This window comes from Musca autumnalis, unplaced genomic scaffold, assembly GCF_047663935.1.
Source record: "Musca autumnalis isolate F117 unplaced genomic scaffold, ASM4766393v1 scaffold_4, whole genome shotgun sequence".
Lineage (NCBI taxonomy): Eukaryota > Metazoa > Arthropoda > Insecta > Diptera > Muscidae > Musca > Musca autumnalis.
In genome coordinates, this window is record NW_027411977.1 from 225,495,016 (window position 1) to 225,514,910 (window position 19,895).

General features: G+C 30.7%; 1 protein-coding gene across 22 annotated transcripts in view; it reads right to left on the minus strand.

The window, feature by feature from the left end:
• The window catches only part of ftz-f1 (ftz transcription factor 1), a 292,383-nt gene that overhangs the window by 71,636 nt on the left and 200,852 nt on the right, over positions 1 to 19,895 (minus strand). For 21 of the 22 annotated variants that reach the window (XM_073985963.1, XM_073985973.1, XM_073985967.1 and 18 more), the window contains exon 4: positions 18,194 to 18,733. In XM_073985963.1, the coding sequence (XP_073842064.1) occupies positions 18,194 to 18,733 (540 nt within the window). Of the gene's footprint in view, positions 1 to 18,193; positions 19,227 to 19,895 lie in introns of those variants that run through there. The other variant, XM_073985974.1, reaches the window with a different exon arrangement.

Below are 19,895 nucleotides of genomic sequence, written 5' to 3' on the forward strand. Positions count from 1 at the left end.
GCGTTGCCTTCGATGGACAGTTTGGATCTCTAATGTTCTGCCCTGTGGCAGCTAAATGCTTGCACACTTGAGACACACGTGCATTTTCAGAAGCCAAATACCCTTCTAGAAGTAACCTCATTAACAAATTTTCAAAATCAATTCATATTACACTAGAAAACACAATTCTTTAAAAGTATCTCAGTATTTTTAGAGAACATACAAAGGCTTGTGAATTTTTAAAAATATTTTTAGCGAACCTAAAAAGTCTCGTGATTTTTTAAAAATATTTTTAGCAAACCTTCAAAGGCTCGTGGAATTTTAGAAATATTTTTAGCAAACCTACAAAGTCTCGAGGATTTCTTAAAAATATTTTTAGCAAACCTACAAAGGCTTGTGAATTTTTAAAATGTTTAATTTTCTGCCCTGTAGCAGCTAAATGCTTGCACACATGAGGTACACGTGCATTTTCAGAAGCCAGAAGCCCTTCTAGAAGTAACCTCATTGACAAATTTTCAAAATCAATTCGTATTACCCTAGAAAACACAATTCTTTAAAAGTATCTCAGTGCGTATTACTAACTTCAAAACTTATACGCCATAATGCTCCTAATTAATTGTTGGCATTGTCTAAATGAGAGCTGAGAGAATTTTCTGACCATTGTAGTAGCTAAATGCTTGCACACTTGAAGCACACATTCATTTTCAGAAGCCCGAAGACCTCCTAAAAGTAACCTAATTGACAAATTTTCAAAATCAATTCGTATTACCCTAGAAAACAAAATTCTTTAAAAGTCCCTCAGTGCGTATTACTAATGTCAAAACTCATACGCCATAATGCTCCTAATTAATTTTTGGAATTCTCTAAATATGAGAAACCTCCATTTAAAGATTTTCGAAAGTAATTCCGTTGTCCAACTCCCTCATATAACTAATCTCATTGACACATTCTTAAAATCAATTTGTATACTATAAAAATATATATTTTAATGTATTTGTCAACAACTGGAATTGTCTAAAGTTGCGGAAATTTCATTTAAAATTTTTCGAAATCAATTATTGTGCCTATAAACTTTTCTTTTAGTAAATAGTTAGCAACTTTTCGGGTCTTAATACAGCCTGAGAGAATTTTCTGGACATTGTAGCTATAAAGTCTTGCACACTTGCAGGACATATTCATTTTCACAAGCCATAACGCCTGCTTGAAGAAACCTCATCAACGCCTTTTCAAAATCAATTCGTATTACTCTAAAAAACGGCATGCCTTTAAAGGTATCTGGGTGCGTATGAGTAGCGACAACACTTATACGCATTAATGTTTAAAATGAATGATTGTTGTTTTTAAGCAAAATGGGAAGTGGTATATGAAACCTATAAACGACATTTGGATCCTCATAATGTATGCTTCCAACATGCATTAGGTTGGTACATAAGTGCCGCCAAAGACTTCAGGGAGATTTCTAGAAGTCTTATGTTTTATAAAGGATATATTTTTGTTGTTGAAAATATAGAAGTGCATATTTGGAGTGGACTTTCGTATTCAGCAGCAGAAGACCATTCTAGAAGTAATCTCATTAACACATTTTCGAAATCAATTCGAATTAAGCTAGAAAAACGGAATTTTTCAAATATTTCTGAGTGCGTGTAAGTAACGTCGACACTTATACGCAACAATGTTCAAGATTATTGAATGTTATTTTAAAACAATATGTCATCAATTCATCGATGATGTAGGAAAACGGAAAACGTATTTTTTCCCAAGAAACTTCAAATGTGAATTAGGTTGTCTCATGTGTGCAGGACAAAAGTTTCAGGGAGAGTTATTCAAATCTTATTTTCATTTCCAGACTTCAAAGCGTCTCCTCCAAGTTGTGTCATTAACACATTTTCATAATCACCTCCTATTACGCTAAAAAGGGAACTCTTGTAGATGTTTCTCAGAGCGTATGAGTAACGACAACACTTATACGCAATAATATTTCAAATTATTGATTGTTGTTTTATAACGCAATTAGAATTTATAATGGAAAACTGTAAACGCCATTTGCTTTCCTATAAAATATAATTCTGAAATAGATCTGGTTGACCCATGTGTACAGCCTAAGACTTCAAGGAGATTCCTAGAAATCATGGGGGTAATTTTGAACGAAAATTTCCCTAGAGTTTTGTCTTTCCGCCGTTTCAACTTAAACGAAAAAAAAGGGGGAAAACTTCAAGGGAATTTACATTAAGAATAACCCCCATATGTTTTCTGCGAGCATTTTTTGCAAGATTTGGTATTAAATGAGAACTTCCTGAGGTGGTTTAAAATGAGCCATTTTGGTCTTAGAGAAGTTAATTTCGAAGACCACTAACGGCCAATTATAAAAAGAATTTTACCTCTAAAAAAATCTAAATTTGAGGGAATATTTTTTCTTGAGAAATTTGTGACAAGCTATGGAATATATTGTTGGAATTTTTTTGGGAATTTTTAAAAAATATCCCATTTGGGAAATTTTTGTTGTTAAGAGAAATTTTAAAATTTTATTTTAAATTAAATTTATATATGTATATGTTATATTTTCCTGAAATTTCTGTTTTTTTCTTTGGAAATGGTTGAAAATTTAGAGGTTGACAAAAATTTTAATTTTTTTTTTAATTTTTCTGAAATTTCAAAAATTTTCTGTGATAATTTTGTATGACATAAAATTTTAATAATTTCATTATTGTTCAAAATTTGTCTCAAATAGAATAAATTCTCTTTAATTTTATAATTATTTCGTTTCTCTCCAAAAAACCCCTTCTTATTGCAAAAAAAAAAAATATTAAAAAAAATTCGAATTTATATTTTTTTTTTTGGAAATTTTGACAAATTTTATTTTTACATCAAATTGCATTTTTTAATTTTTCAAAATTTCCCGCAAACAGAATATCTTTAATTTTATCGTTTTATTTATTATTATTATTTATTATTTATTTATTTTTAATTTAATTTTTGAAAGTTTGCTTTAAACTAAATATTTTCTTTTAATTTCATACAAAAAAAAAAATATATATATTTTGTTCTGGTGTTTTTTTGGGAAAGCCGAAAAGTGAGCATCATTCTCATTAACATAAGAATACTCGATGCTTAAAGAGTTCAGGTTTTCACTAGAAAAATCATCATTTTAAAAACTGAAAATCCAATTGATAATTCCCTTCGCCGGGATGAAATCATGATATTGGTAGCGATCTGACAGTGGGTTTTGTAAACATTACTCTCTGTATAGAAAGGTAGTGATGATGTTAAGGCAATGGGGGAATACTCCAGACTTAAGCAAAAAAAAAAAAAAAAAAAATAAAAAAAAAAACAATTAAAAAATTTTTGAACCGATTTCTATTTTTTTAATTTTGATTTTTAAAATTTAGATTACTTTTCTAATTTATAATTATTATGTTTTTTCAATTATTTATTATTTCATTAAATATTATTTTTTGTTTTTTTTTTAATATTTTATTATTTATTAGCATTTTAATTTTTTTTTTTTTATTTTTGTAATTTTTATTATTTTAATTTTTTATTATTTCATTATTTTTTCTTGTAATTTTTTATTATTTATATTTTATATTAATTATTATTAATTAATTATTATTTTTTTATTTTATTAATTATTATTATTTTTTTTAATATTTTAATTCTTCTTTATTTGTGTTTAATAAGTTTATTTTGTAATTTTGTTTATTTTTGTAATTTTTACTATTTTTTAATTTTTTATTATTTTATTAATTTTTTTGTAGTAATTTATTATTTTTTAATTCTTTATTATTTTTTAATTCTTATTTGTTTTTTGTTATATATTTTGTTAATGTTTATTATCTTATATCTTATTATTTTTTTTTTGTAATTTTTTATTATTTATTTGAATTTTTCTTATTTTACCTTTTTTTTTAATGTTTTATTATTTGTTATTATTTTATTAATTTGTTATTGCTTTCTAATTTTTTATTTGTTATATATTTTATTTTTTTCAAAATTTATTCTTTTTTATTTTTAAATTTTGTTAATTATTATGTTTTTTTTTTTAATTTTTCATTATTTTTTCATTTCTTTTACTTATTTTTTAATTTTTTTTTTATTTTTTTGGTAATTTTTTATTATTTTATTGGGTTTTTTATTAATTTATTATATTATTATTTTAATTTTTTTTATTATTTCTTATTGTTTTTTAATTTTTATTTATGTGTTGTAAATTTGTATTATTTTATTAATTCTTTATTATTTTATTGGTTCTTTTTTATCTTTTAATCTTTTATTTGTTATATATTTTTGTTATTTTATTATTTTTTGTAATTTTCATTATTTTAATTTTAATTAATTTTTTATTACATTTTGTAACTGTTTATTATTTTATTGATTTTTTATTGTTTTATTGTTTTTTAATTTTTTTTTGTAATTTTTTATTATTTTATTAATTCTTTGTTATTTTATTAATTCTTTATTATTTAATAATTTCTTTATTATTATATTAATTCTTTATTATTTCTTAATTATTGTATTTTTTATATATTTTGTTAATTTTATTATTATTTGTAATTTTTCAATATTATTTTTTGTTTATTTTACTTAATTTTAAATTTTAATTAATTTTTTTATTATTTTATTGTTTTTTTTTATAATTTTATTATTATTATTTTTAAATTTTTAATTATGTGTTGTAAATTGTTATTATTTTATTAATTCTTTATTATTTTATTAATTCTTTTTTATCTTTAATTGTTTTATTGTTATATATCTTTTAATTGTTTTATTGTTATATATGTTTTCTTATTTTATTATTTTTTGTACTTTTTCATTATTTTAATTCTAATTAATATTTTATTACTTTTTGTAATATTTTACTATTTTATTGATTTTTTATTACTTTATTAATTTTTTTTTGTTATTTTTTAATTTTTTATTATTTTTTTTATTATTTTTTATAATTTTTTTATTTTTTATATATTTTGTTAATTTTTGTTATTTTATTATTTTTTGTACATTTTCATTATTTTAATTTTAATTAATTTTTTTATTACATATTGTAATTTTTTTTATTATTTTATTGATTTTTAATTGTTTCATTAATTTTTTTATTATTTTATAAATTTTTTTATTTTTTTAATTTTTTATTATTTTTAAATTTTTTATTATTTGTTGTAATTTTCTATTATTTTATTAATTTTTTGTTATTTTATTAATTGTTTATTATTTCTTAATTTTTTATTTCTTATATATTTCGTCGATTTTTGGTATTTTATTATTTTTTGTACTTTTTCATTATTTTAATTTAAACTAATTTTTTATTATTTTATTGATTTTTATTGTTTTATTGATTTTTTATTATTTTATAAATTTTTTATTATTTTTTAATTTTTTATTTTTTTTATTTTTTATTTTTTATATATTTTGTTAACTTTTGTTATTTTATTATTTTTTGTACTTTTTCATTATTTTAATTCTAATTAATATTTTATTACTTTTTGTAATTTTTTTTATTGTTTTATTGATTTTTTATTATTTTATAAATTTTTTATTATTTTTTAATTTTTTATTTTCTTTTAATTTTTTTTTTATATATTTTGTTAACTTTTGTTATTTTATTATTTTTTGTACTTTTTCATTATTTTAATTTTAATTAATTTTTTATTACTTTTTGTATTTTTTTTTTTATTATTTTATTGATTTTTTATTATTTTATTAACTTTTTTTTATTATTTTTTAATATTTTATTATTTGTTGTAAGTTTCTATTATTTTATAAATTCTTTGTTATTTTATGAATTGTTTATTATTTCTTAATTGTTTATTTGTTATATATTTTGTTATTTTAATTTTTTTATTATTATCTTTAGTTTATATTTTACTTAACTGTTAATTTTAATTAATAGTGTATTATTTTATTGATTTATTTTATAGATTTTTTTATTTTTTTTTTTAATTTTGTATTATTTGTTGTAATTTTTTATTAATTCTTTATTTGTTATATATTTTGTTAATTGTTGTTTTTTATTATTTGTTGTAATCTTTTCATTATTTTATTATTTTTTTTTAATTTTAAATTTTTTTATTTTTGCGTATTTTTCTAATTTTTTATTACTTTTTTATTATTTTTAATTTAATTTGTATTTGTAGTTTTTTTTTTGTAATTTTTTATTATTATTTTTTTTTAATGTTTTATTATTTTTTAATAATTCATTACTTCTTTACTTATTTTTTTTCTTTTAATTAATTTTTTTTATTATTTTATTGTTTTTTTAATTATTTATAAGTTTTTATTATTATTTTTAACTTTTTATTATATTTTAATTTTTTATTTGTTAATTTTTTTATTTTATTTTTTTTAACTTTTATTTTTTTTATTATTAAAAAAATTCAAAATATTTTTATTTTCAAAAACTTCCCCTATAAATACTTTTTGATTATTTCCCTCCTTTGCTTTGCTGTTGTGAAACTAAATTTCATAATTTTTTAATCAGTTTTTGTAATTTCTAATTTCATTTTCGCCCTCCCAAAAACGAAATATTTCATAACACCCCATTATCATCATAAAAAGGCCTAAGTCAAATGAAAAAAAAAAACAAAATTATCAAAAAATGTGTGTAAAGGTTACAACACAATGTAATTATTGCACAATGCCAACTCTGGTGACATTACAACACTCTGGTGGGCACCCATACACACAGAGAAACAAGTATTTTTGGGGGGCCCTCTGATGCCTTGGTATTCATTGGTAGGCGGCCGGTATTCATTTGTTTGTTGTAGTTTTTGTTTTCTTTGTTTTTGGTAAAGGTATTGGGAAATAATGAAAACGAGAGTGAAGTGAGTAATTGAATGACTATTTCCCATAAAAAGGGAAGAGGCGGGCGGGCTGAAACTCATCATAACTAAATATGTTTTTTGGGGGGATCGAAACTATGTTGTTGTTTCTGCTGTTGTTGTTTTAATTTTTTTTTTTTCATAATACCCCAATGATATTGACATGACGAAATGCCGCTAATAAAAATAACAAAAATTAAAACTAAAAATGCGAAAAGAATGTATAATGTGATGTGTTGTTGTTGTGTGAGTGTGTGTCGTGTGTGTGTGGCCCACAGTCCAAATGTGTGTTTGTGTGTCACACAGATACAAGGCTCCCAACCATTTGTGTATGGGTATGATTAAGTGGAGCACAAACGCAAAAAACAAATAAGAGCTTCTGGGGGCATGAGAGGGTAAAGGGAGGGGAGAGAAGAGAGGTCTTAGTTTTTTTTGAGAGGGCTATGTGAATGCGTATTGAAAACCCCAAAACACATTGACACACATTCACCAACCGAACTAAAAACAGCAACAACAACAAGAGCAAACAAAATATCATCGTCGTCGTCTTCGTCACCACCACCACCACAATGAGAGCGACCAACATACATACGAAACGAAAAAATGTTGTGAATAAAATATAATCGAATCGAATGAAAAAAAGTTCAACCAGCCAGCAACAACAACAAAAATGTAAATAAAAGTAAAATTTGTATGTTTTTTTGGGTCTTGGGATAGGTCGGTCGTTCATTACGTTTTTTTTTCGGCGTTTCGTTTTGTTTGTTGCTGCTGCTTTTCTTTCATTTGGTTTCATTTTGTGATTTTTGTGTTTAGGTTGGGATTTTTTGTCGTCGTCTCTTTTCACGTTTTTTGGCAAAATTGATAAAGTTTCACATTAAAATTTGCTTGGATATAAAATAAAATAAACACCTTTTTTATCGCATTTATGTGAGCGTTTTTTTTTTTCTTGCTGCAGACAAATTGTGATTTGATGAAGGCTTTTGTACTTTAAGATGAATAAGAGCAACCAAAGTAACCAAATTGGATATTTATTTTAAAACATATTTTGTGGTCATGGACCAAAACCAAGCCACCAATCAAACCAAAACAGAGTTGAGATAAACAAAATAATGCAATTTTTAAAATTTAAAAAATCGAAAGCTTTCACCGCCATGACAAATTGAAATGGATGGATGTGAGGAAGTGAAGTTTTGTGTGTTTTTTTTTTTTTTTGTGGAAGAAGGGGAAGTTATAAATTTAAATATTAATTAAAAACATAAATATTTGATATGAAATTTGAAGAGACGAATATTTTTTAGGAGGAAAAAAATTTAAATTAAAAAAGAAAAAACATTTTATTTTGTTGCAAACTTTGGAGCACTGAAATTGAGTTTGAAAAAGCTCTTTGTAACCCAAATTTGCCTAAGAGGAAAATTTTTGTTTGCTGAATTAAAAAAAAACCATGAAAATTATTTATAAAGTAATTTACAAACCAATTTCTGAGGGTTTCTAAAAGTTTCCATTTTGGGAACACTTAGGGAAATTTTTGCTAGCACTAGAAATCAGTTCCCGAGTATCCCAGCACTCGATTTCCGCTATTGGTTTTTAAAAAATCGCTCAGGAACACAAATTTCCCTTAGAGGGACATTTTTGTTTGATGGGCAAAACCCAAAATTCCAATGGGAAATTATTATAGCGCCATTGAGAAACCAATTTCTGAGGTTTTTAGAAAATTTCCCATTTGGGAAATTTTTAGGAAAATGTACCTTTTGGGAAATTTTTAGGGAAATTTTTGTTACTACCGGAAATGAGTTCCTGAGCATCCCAGGACTCAATTGCCGTAACTAGTTTTTCAAAAATCCTTCGGGAACCCAAATTTCCCTTAGAGGGAAATTTTTGTTTAATGTCCAAAACACAAAATTTCAATGGGAAATTATCATAGAACCATTGAGAAACCAATTTCTGAGGTTTTTCAAAAATTTCCCTTTTAAGAAATTTTTAGGGAAATTTTTGTTACTACCGGAAATGAGTTCCTGAGTATCTCAGGACTCGATTCCCGTAACTAGTTTTTGAAAAATTCTTCAGGAACCCAAATTTCCCTTAGAGGGAAATTTTTGTTTGATGGGCAAAACACAAAATTTCAAAGGGGAATAATTATAGGGCCATTCAGAAACCAATTTCTGAGGCTTTTAGAAAATTTCCCTTTTGGGAAATTTTTAGGGAAATTTTTGTTACTACCGGAAATGAGTTGCTGAGCATCCCAGGACTCAATTGCCGTAACTAGTTTTTCAAAAATCCTTCAGGAACCCAAATTTCCCTTAGAGGGAAATTTTTGTTAGATGGGCAAAACACAAAATTTCAATGGGAAATTATCATAGAACCATTGAGAAACAAATTTCTGAGGTTTTTAGAAAATTTCCCATTAGGGAAATTTTTAGGAAAATTTTTGTTAGCACTGGAAATGAGTTCCTGAGCACCCCAGGACTCGGACTAGTTTTTCGAAAATCCTTCAGGAACCCAAATTTCCCTTAAGAGGGACATTTTTGTTTGATGGGCAAAACACGAAATTTCAATGCGGAATTATCATAGGGCCATTGAAAAACCAATTTCTGAGGTTTTTAGAAAATTTCCCATTTGGGAAATTTTTAGGAAAATTTTTGTTAGCGCTGGAAATGAATTCCTGAACAGATACTGATTCCATTGATTCCAAACACAAAATTCCCTCAGAATGGGAATATTGAAGCCCGCTTTCGATCAGACAGGGTCTATAGAAGCCCGTTGTTTGCAGAAAGAGTCTATAGAAACATCTTTTCTTTCAGGAAGGGTTCAAAAAAAGCCCCCTTTCTTTCAGAAATGGTCCAAAGAAGCACACTTTCTTTCAAAAAGAGACAATAGAAGCACCCCCTCCTTCAGAAAGGATCTATAGAAGCACCACTTTCTTTCAAAAAGGGTCTACAGAAGCACCCTTAAGTTCAGAAAGGGTCGATAGAAGCACCCTTAAGTTCAGAAAGGGCCGATAGAACCACCCTTAGATTCAGAAAGTGTCGGTAGACACACCCTTAGGTTCAGAAAGGGTCGATGGAAGCACTCTTAGGTTCAGAAAGGGTCGATAGAAACACCCTTAGGTTCAAAAAAGGTCGGTAGAAACATCCTTTGGTTCAGAAAGGGTCGATAGAAGCACTCTTAGGTTCAGAAGGGGTCGATAGAAGCACCCTTAGGTTTCGAAAAGGTCGATAGAAGCACGCTTAGGTTCAGACAGGGTAGGTCGAAGCACCTTTAGGTTCAGGAACTGTCGATAGGAGGACCCTTAGGTTCAGAAAGGGTCGATAGAATCAACTTTAGGTTCAGAAAGGGTCGATAGAAGCACCCTTGAGTTCAGAAAGGGTCGATTGAGGCACCATTAGATTCAGAAACGGTTAAAAAAGCACCCTTAGGTTTAGAAATGGTCGATAGAGCACTCTTAGGTTCAGAATGGGCCGATAGAATCACCCTTAGGTCCTGAAAGGGTCGGTAGAAACACCCTTAGGTCCAGAAAGGGTCGATAGAAGCACCCTTAGGTTCACAAAGGGTCGATAGAAGTACTCTTAGGTTCAGAAGGGGCCGATAGAAGCACCCTTAGGTCCAGAAAAGGTCGATAGAAGGACCCTTTCTATCAGAATGGGTCGACAGAAGCACCCTTAGGTTCATAAAGGGCCGATAGAACCACCCATAGGTTCAGAAAGGGTCGGTAGAAACAACCTTAGGTCCAGAAATCGTCGATAGAAGCACTCTAAGATTCAGAAGGGGTCGATAGAAGCACCCTTAGGTTCCGAAAAGGTCGATAGAAGCACCCTTAGGTTCCGAAAAGGTCGATAGAAGCACTCTTAAGTTCAAAAAGGGTCGATAGAAGCACCATTAGGTTCCGTAAAGGTCGATAGAAGCACTCTTAAGTTCAAAAAGGGTCGATAGAAGCACCCTTAGGTTCCGTAAAGGTCGATAGAAGCAGCCTTAGGTTTAGAAAGGGTCGATAGAATCACTCTTAGGTTCAGACAGGGCCGATCGAAGCACCCTTAGGTTCAGAAAGGGTCGATAGAAGCACCCTTAGGTTCAGAAGGGGTCGTTAGAAGCACCCTCAGGTTCCGAAAAGGTCGATAGCAGCACCATTTGGTTTAGGAAGGGTTAGAATGGGTCGATAGAAGCACCCTTAGTTTCAGAAAAGGCCGATAGAACCACCCTTAGGTTCAGAAAGGGTCGGTAGAAATACCCTTAGGTCCAGAAAGGGTCGATAGAAGCACCCTTAGTTTCAGAAAAGGCCGATAGAACCACCCTTAGGTTCAGAAAGGGTCGGTAGAAACACCCTTAGGTCCAGAAAGGGTCGATAGAAGCACTCTTAGGTTCAGAAGGGGTCGATAGAAGCACTCTTAGGTTCAGAAGGGGTCGATAGAAGCACCCTTAGGTTCCGAAAATGTCGATAGAAGTACCATTATGTTCAGAAAGTGTCGATAGAAGCACCCTTAGGTTCAGAAACGGTCGATAGAAGGGCTCTTAGGTTCAGAAAGGGTCCATCGAAGCACCCTTTTTATGAGAAAGGGTCCATCGAAGCACCCTTTTTATGAGAAAGGGTCCATCGAAGCACCCTTTTTATGGGTAAGGGTCTATCGAAGCACCCTTTCTATGAGAAAGGGTCTATCGAAGCACCCTTTCTATGAGAAAGGGTCTATCGAAGCACCCTTTCTAGGAGAAAGGGTCTATCGAAGCACCCTTTCTATGAGAAAGGGTCTATCGAAGCACCCTTTCTATGAGAAATGGTCTATCGAAGCACCCTTTCTATGAGAAAGGGTCTATCGAAGCACTCTTTCTATGGGAAAGGGTCTATCGAAGCACCCTTTCTATGAGAAAGGGTCTATCGAAGCACCCTTTCTATCAGAAAGGGTCCATCGAAGCACCCTTTCTATCAGAAAGGGTCTTTCGAAGCACCATTTCTATAAGAAAGGGTCTTTCGAAGCACCCTTTCTATAAGAAAGGGTCTATCGAAGCACCCTTTCTATAAGAAAGGGTCTATCGAAGCACCCTTTCTATAAGAAAGGGTCTATCGAAGCACCCTTTCTATCAGAAATGGTCTATCGAAGCACCCTTTCTATCAGAAAGGGGCTTTCGAAGCACCCTTTCTATCAGTAAGGGTCTTTCGAAGCACCCTTTCTATCCGAAAGGGTCTTTCGAAGCACCCTTTCTATAAGAAAGGGTCTTTCGAAGCACCCTTTCTATAAGAAAGGGTCTTTCGAAGCACCCTTCTATAAGAAAGGGTCTTTCGAAGCACCCTTTCTATAAGAAAGGCTCTTTCGAAGCACCCTTTCTATAAGAAAGGGTCTTTCGCAGCACCCTTTCTATAAGAAAGGGTCTTTCGAAGCACCGTTTCTATAAGAAATGGTCTTTCGAAGCACCCTTTCTATGAGAAAGGGTCTATCGAAGCACCCTTCTATGAGAAAGTGTCCATCGAAGCACCCTTTCTATGAGAAAGGGTCTATCGAAGCACCCTTTCTATACGAAAGGGTTTATAGTATCCCGTTTTCATTTCGAAGGGGTCTATAGAAGCACCATTTCTTTCAGAAAGCGTTTATAGAAGCCCGCTTTTGATCAGAGAGGGTCTATAGACCAACCATTTCTTTCAGAAAGGCTCTATAGAAGCACCCCTTCTTTCAGAAAGTATCCATCGATGCCCACCTTTTTTCTGAAAGGGCTTACAGAAACCCTCTTTCTTTCAGAAAGGGCTTACAGAACCCCTTTTTCTTTCAGAAAGGGTCTATAGAATCCCGCTTTTGATCAGAGAGGGTTTATAAAAGCACCATTTCTTTCAGAAAGGCTCAATAGATGCACCTTTTTTCAGAGAGTATCCATCGAAGCCCACCTTCTTTCTGAAAGGGCTTACAAAAGCCCTCTTTCATTCAGAAGGGGTCTACAGAAGCCCACTTTCTTTCAGAAAGACTTTATAGAAGTCCGCTTTTTTGCAGAAAGGGTCTATAGAAGCACCTTTTCTTTCATTCAGCCAGGCTGAGTTGAAGATCTTTCATTCAGCCTAGCTGAATTGAAGTTTCCATCTATTTTTTTTTTTTTCTCAAAAATTAATCATCTGCTCCACGCAAAATCTCCCCTCCAAAAAAAAAAAAACAAATATTTTTTTTCTGTGCCTGAATTGAAAAGAATCATCATTATCGATTTTTTTTCTTCTGTGCTGCGTATTTATCGTTTGTTTATTGTAAGCTTCTAAGTCATGGTTGGTTTCTGTTTTTATTATTATTTGTTTTTGTTGGATTTTTTTCTCATCAGTTTCTATATTGGGGCAGGGTTTCTTTGTTTCATTTCTATGATTCTAGTATTCATGCCTTCTCATTATCAAGTATCTGCTGAATAGAAAAAAGAAAAAAAAAAACTTTTGAAATCAACAAAAAATAAAAGCCCACCAACTACAGCAGCAACAACAACAACAACGGCATCGAGTGTTAGAAAATATGTGAAAATTTTGTTGAGGAGGCACTGCTGTTGTTACTGGCAACATTCAACATTCAATGCCTAGTGAAGAGGAGGCTACGTAGTTTTTTTCTTTCTACCCAGCTAGAGAATAGGCATCGGCATGCTTACAACAACATAGTCGTAGTAAGGCAGGCATAGTAGTAGTGTCGTAGTTAGTAATATTACGTAGTTGTGAGATCCTTGGATGAAAATGCTGTAGAGAAGAGGTGCTGAATGTGGAGGGTGTCATCAAATGAATTTTATGGATATTTGTGGTGGGATGGAAAAATGGAAAAATGTTGGAAAATTATTTTGTCAAATATGCAATTTGCAGTTTACTGCAGCACACTTGGACATGTTAAGGATAGGACAAACCTCAAAATCTCTAGGGAGTGGGTGACAGATCAATATGAAAAATTTTATTTGATTATAAATTAATTAGAAATGTTCAAAAATATTTTTTTTATTTTTTTAATTATTGAGGTTAGAATGAAACTGTTTTTATATAGATAAACGAATTGATATTAAGAATCCAAAAAAGTTCGGAGACTCTTGAGGGAGTGAACCTTCAGAATCTGCGGTAGCGGTTCAAGTGTGCAGCGATTATTGCATTTTTGAATAATTATTTTGAAAAAAAAATATTTTTTGGATATTCCGACTTGATTTTCATATTGATTTCTTTAAGGAAAACGAATTGATATTGAGGAACTAAAATATGTTCGAGAATCTGTAAGGTGCGGGCTTCCAGAATCTGCTAATTGGGTACAAGTGTGCAGCGTTTTTTATAATAATACGCTAATTTTTATGAAAAACTATTTTTTTACATAAAATTATATTCATTATTATTATAGTGAATTTCTTTGTTAAACGAATTGATATTGAAAATCCAAAATTTCTACATAAATCAGTGAGATGCAGGCTTTCAGAACCTGCGGTAGTGGTTCAAGTGTGCAACAATTATTTGTTGCTAAATAATTATTTTGAAAAATAATAAAAAATAATATTTTTTTATATTATGCGACTTGAATTTTATATTTTTTTCAGAAAACGAATTGATATTGAGTAACCAAAATATGTCCGAGAATCTGTGAGGTGCTGGCTTCCAGAATCTGTCAATGTGGATCAAGCGTGCAGCGATTTTTATAATAATACGCTAATTTTATGAAAAACTATTTTTTTAAATAAAATTATTTAAATTTTATTATTATTATTATGTTTTCTATATGGTATAAATGCTTTATCCGCATTATCCGAATAACGCAAGAACCGTATTTAAGTTTTCTGTAAAATAAAAATGCTTTGTCCAAGCTATCCGAGCAACAAAATTAGGTTATTTCGGTTTTCTATATGGTAGAAATGCTTTATCCGCATTATCCAAATACCATAATAACCTTATTTAGATTCTCTACGTAATAAAAACGCTTTATCCACGTTATCCGAATCACAAAGTAATGTTATTTAGGCTTTCTATATGGTAGAAATGCTTTATCCGCATTATCCTAATAACGTATGACCCTTATTTAGGTTGTCTATGTGGTAGAAATGCTTTATCCGCATTATCCTAATAACGTAAGAGCCGTATTTAGGTTGTCTTTGTGGTAGAAATTCTTTATCCGCATTATCCAAGTACCATAATAACCTTATTTAGATTCTCTACATAATAAAAATGACTTATCCACGTTATCCGAATCACAAAATAATGTTATTTAGGCTTTCTGTATGGTAGAAATACTTTATCCGCATTATCCGAATAACGTAAGAACCGTATTTAGGTTGTCTAGGTGGTAGAAATGCTTTATCCGCATTATCCTAATAACGTAAGAACCGTATTACGGTTGTCTAGGTGGTAGAAATGCTTTACTCGCATTATCCAAATACCATAACCTTATTTAGATTCTCTACATAATATCCACGTTATCCGAATCACAAAATAATGTTATTAATGCTTTCTATATGGTAGAAATGCTTTATCCGCATTATCCTAATAACGTAAGAACCGTATTTAGGTTGTCTAGTTGGTAGAAATGCTTTATCCGCATTATCCAAATACCATAATAACCTTATTTAGATTCTCTACATAATAAAAATGCTTTATCAACTTTATCCGAATCACAAAGTAATGTTATTTAGGCTTTCTATATGGTAGAAATGCTTTATCCGCATTATCCTAATAACGTATGACCCTTATTTAGGTTGTCTATGTGGTAGAAATGCTTTATCCGCATTATCCTAATAACGTAAGAGCCGTATTTAGGTTGTCTTTGTGGTAGAAATGCTTTATCCGCATTATCCAAGTACCATAATAACCTTATTTAGATTCTCTACATAATAAAAATGACTTATCCACGTTATCCGAATCACAAAATAATGTTATTTAGGCTTTCTGTATGGTAGAAATACTTTATCCGCATTATCCGAATAACGTAAGAACCGTATTTAGGTTGTCTAGGTGGTAGAAATGCTTTATCCGCATTATCCTAATAACGTAAGAACCGTATTACGGTTGTCTAGGTGGTAGAAATGCTTTACTCGCATTATCCAAATACCATAACCTTATTTAGATTCTCTACATAATATCCACGTTATCCGAATCACAAAATAATGTTATTAATGCTTTCTATATGGTAGAAATGCTTTATCCGCATTATCCTAATAACGTAAGAACCGTATTTAGGTTGTCTAGTTGGTAGAAATGCTTTATCCGCATTATCCAAATACCATAATAACCTTATTTAGATTCTCTACATAATAAAAATGCTTTATCAACTTTATCCGAATCACAAAGTAATGTTATTTAGGCTTTCTATATGGTAGAAATGCTTTATCCGCATTATCCTAATAACGTATGACCCTTATTTAGGTTGTCTATGTGGTAGAAATGCTTTATCCGCATTATCCTAATAACGTAAGAGCCGTATTTAGGTTGTCTTTGTGGTAGAAATGCTTTATCCGCATTATCCAAGTACCATAATAACCTTATTTAGATTCTCTACATTATAAAAATGCTTTATCCACGTTATTCGAATCACAAAATAATGTTATTTAGGTTTTCTATATGTTGGAAATGCTTTATCCGCATTATCCTAATAACGTAAGAACCGTATTTAGGCTGTCTAGGTGGTAGAAATGCTTTATCCGCATTATCCAAATACCATAATAATCTTATTTTGGATTCTCTACATAAAAAAGGCTTTATCCAAGTTATCCGAGTCACAAAATTATGTTATCTCGGTTTTCTATATGGTAGAAATGCTTTATCCGCATTATCCAAATAGCATAAAAACCTTATTTAGGTTATCTACATAATAAAAATGCTTTATCCACGTTATCCGAATCACAAAATAATGTTATTTAGGCTTTCTATATGGAAGAAATGCTTTATCCGCATTATCCAAATAGTATAAAAACCTTATTTAGGTTTTTATGTAATAAAAATGCTTTATCCGCATTATCCTAATAACGTAAGAACCATATTTAGGCTGTCTAGTTGGTAGAAATGCTTTATCCGCATTATCCAAATACCATAATAACCTTAATTAGATTCTCTGCAAAATAAAAATGCTTTATCCACATTATCCAAACAGTATAAAAACCTTATTTAGGTTTTTTATGTAATAAAAAAGCTTTATCCGCACTATCCGAATAACATAGGGACCTTATTTAGGTTTTCTATGTGTTGAAAATACTTTATCCGCACTATCCGAATACCATAGTGGATAACGTCTGTTATGTTTATCGGATAACGCGGATAATAATTGTTCTTATTTGGATAAAGTGGATAAACATTTTTCTTGTTCGAAAGATACATTTCATGTTAATCGGATAACCCGGATAATCAATTTTGAGCATTTGGATATAGTATATAATGCTTTTTTTGTTAGACGGATAACGCGGATAACAAAAATGCATTATATACTTTATCCAAATATTCAGAATTGATTATCCGGGTTATCCGATTAACATGAAATGTCTCTTTCGAACAAGAAAAATGTTTATCCACTTTATCCAAATAATAAAAACTGATTATCCGCCTTATTCGATAAACATAACTGACGTTATCCACTTTATCCAAATAATAAAAACTGATTATCTGCGTTATCTACTTTATCCAAATAGGAAAAATCATTATCCGTGTTATTCGATAAACATAACTGACGTTATCCACTTTATCCAATTAATAAAAACTGAATATCCACGTTATCCGAGTAAAATTGCAGTATATTTCTCTTATACGGATAATAAAAATTATTTATTCACTTTATGTAAATAATGTATATCGATTATCCGCATTATCCGAGTAACATAACATTCTTTTTTGCGTTTTTTTGAACAAGAAAAACGTTTATCCACTTTATCCAAACAATAAAAATTGATTATTCGCGTTATCCTATTAATATAAATGCATTATCCACTTTATGCAAATAATCGAAATCGATTATTCACATTATCCGAACAACATTGTAAAACTTTTCACGTCTGCGGATAATTAAAAACAATTATCCGCGTTATCCAAGCAATATAGATTCATTATCCACGTTATCCGAGTAACATGAAATGTCTTTTTCGCCTTTTCCGAACAAGAAAAATGTTTATCCACTTTATCCGCGTTATCCAAATAATAAAAAATGATTATCCGATTGACAGAAATGTTTTTTTCGCGTTATCTAAATAAGAAAAATGTTTATCCGAAAAACATAAATTCCTTATCCACCTTATCCGAACAATATATATTGATTATCCGCATTATTAGAGCAACATTGCCGACATTTTTACGTCTAACGGATAAATAAAAATTAATCGACTTAATCAAACTAATCCAAAATAATTATCCGCCTTATCCGTTTTACAAAAAAACCTTTTTCGCCTGATCCACTTTATCCAATACATTGAAAAAAAAAAAATATATATAAAATTAAAAAAATATCTCTGGTACTCACCTTCCAGCTTCATTCCAACTTCGAGGCATTTTTGAAAACGACAATACGGGCAACGTTTACGCTGCGTTTTATCAATGTGACAGGAGCGTTCCGCAACACATGTATACACCTTCTTATTTTGTACTGTACGCTTGAAGAAACCTTTACACGATTCACAGGTGAGCAGGCCATAATGATAGCCACTCACCTTGTCACCACAGACAGGACATAACTCCTCGAATAGCTGTTTAAAATCGATAACATCAGGCGTTGAACCCGTAGCCGATGTGGCACTGGTACCGCCGCCGCCTCCCATATGTCCAACACCCAAATGTGGAGCCGATGATGAAGTGGCTGGTGGTAACAGGGACATATAGGTGCCTGAGGCTGAAGAGGCCGATGAACCACCATTACCACCGCTATTAAGGGCTGCATTTTGGGCGGTATTAAGGGTGACAACGCCGTTTATCAGAGCCATACCACCATTGTTGTTGTTGGAAGTGCCACCACCGCCACCATTGGCGCTTTGTTGTGAATGCGAGGAGGTGGTGTCCTGATAACCTGTGGGAAATATATATTGAGAATCGATGTTATAGATATAGGAATATTGAAAGTTGGGATTATTGGCAATATTTTGTTGTTGTTGTTGCTGTTGTTGTTGTTGAGGTGGTTGCTGTTGTTGTTGTTGGTAGTGTTGCTGTTGCTGCTGCTGTTGTGGGTGATAGTGATGCTGTTGGTGATGCGTTTGATGCTGCTGTTGTTGTTGTTGCTGATGATTGTTGTTGTTGTTGCCACCCCCAGCCAAATGCAGCGTATAACTGTTGTAATCCTCGGCATTTAACTCCGTCTCCGCGGCTGCAGCATTTAAAAGCTGCTGATTTGAATTGGAATTACCGGCGCCCAGCGCTGGACTGGAGGGTTGCTCCTGTTCCAATTGCAGCGAAAATGGTGACATATTCAGCGACGATATAAACGACGCCGTCGCTTGTTGCTGTTCCATTTTCAATAACATTTTTTCAAAACATAAATATTTTTTGGCCGTTTTGTTGGAAAAAAATAAAACTCAGAGAAATTTTTGTTGCTGTTGTTGCGAGTTACGATGGTAAATTCGAAGGGGGAGGAGGAGAAATTTTGTAACACTTTTTGGAGGATTGCTTTTGTTGGAAACGAACACAATGTGGATTTTAGGGTTTGATGTTGTTGTTGCTGTTGCTTTTGTGGGAGAGTGTGAGCGAGAGAGTGAGAGAGAGTGTGTGTTTTAATCACTTTTAAACACCGCTGTTGCTTGCTGGATATTTGTTTTGTTTGTTGTTGTTGTTGTCTAAGGCCTCGTTGCCTTTTGTTTCAGTGCAATTTTCTTGTTGATTTCAATGCATATAATTCTCAATGACTTGGTAATAAAATTTTTATTTGTTTATTTTGATTTTTCCACCTTTTGTTCGATTGTGGGGGTGAGCTTTGTGTGTTCTAGTGCAAATTTTGTTTTAATTGTAATGCATATAATTCTCAGTGACTTTGTGGTAATTTTTTATTTTTTTATTTTGAATTTTTTTTCACTTTTTGTTGTTTTTTGGTGGAAATTTCCTTGTTGTTTGTTTGCTTATAATTCTCAATGACTATATAATAAAATTTTTATTTTTTTATTTGCAATTTTTCAACTTTTTTGAGGTTTGTGGGGGGAATTAGAAGGCCTGGGGGAGTTTTGTTTGTTCCAGTGCAAATT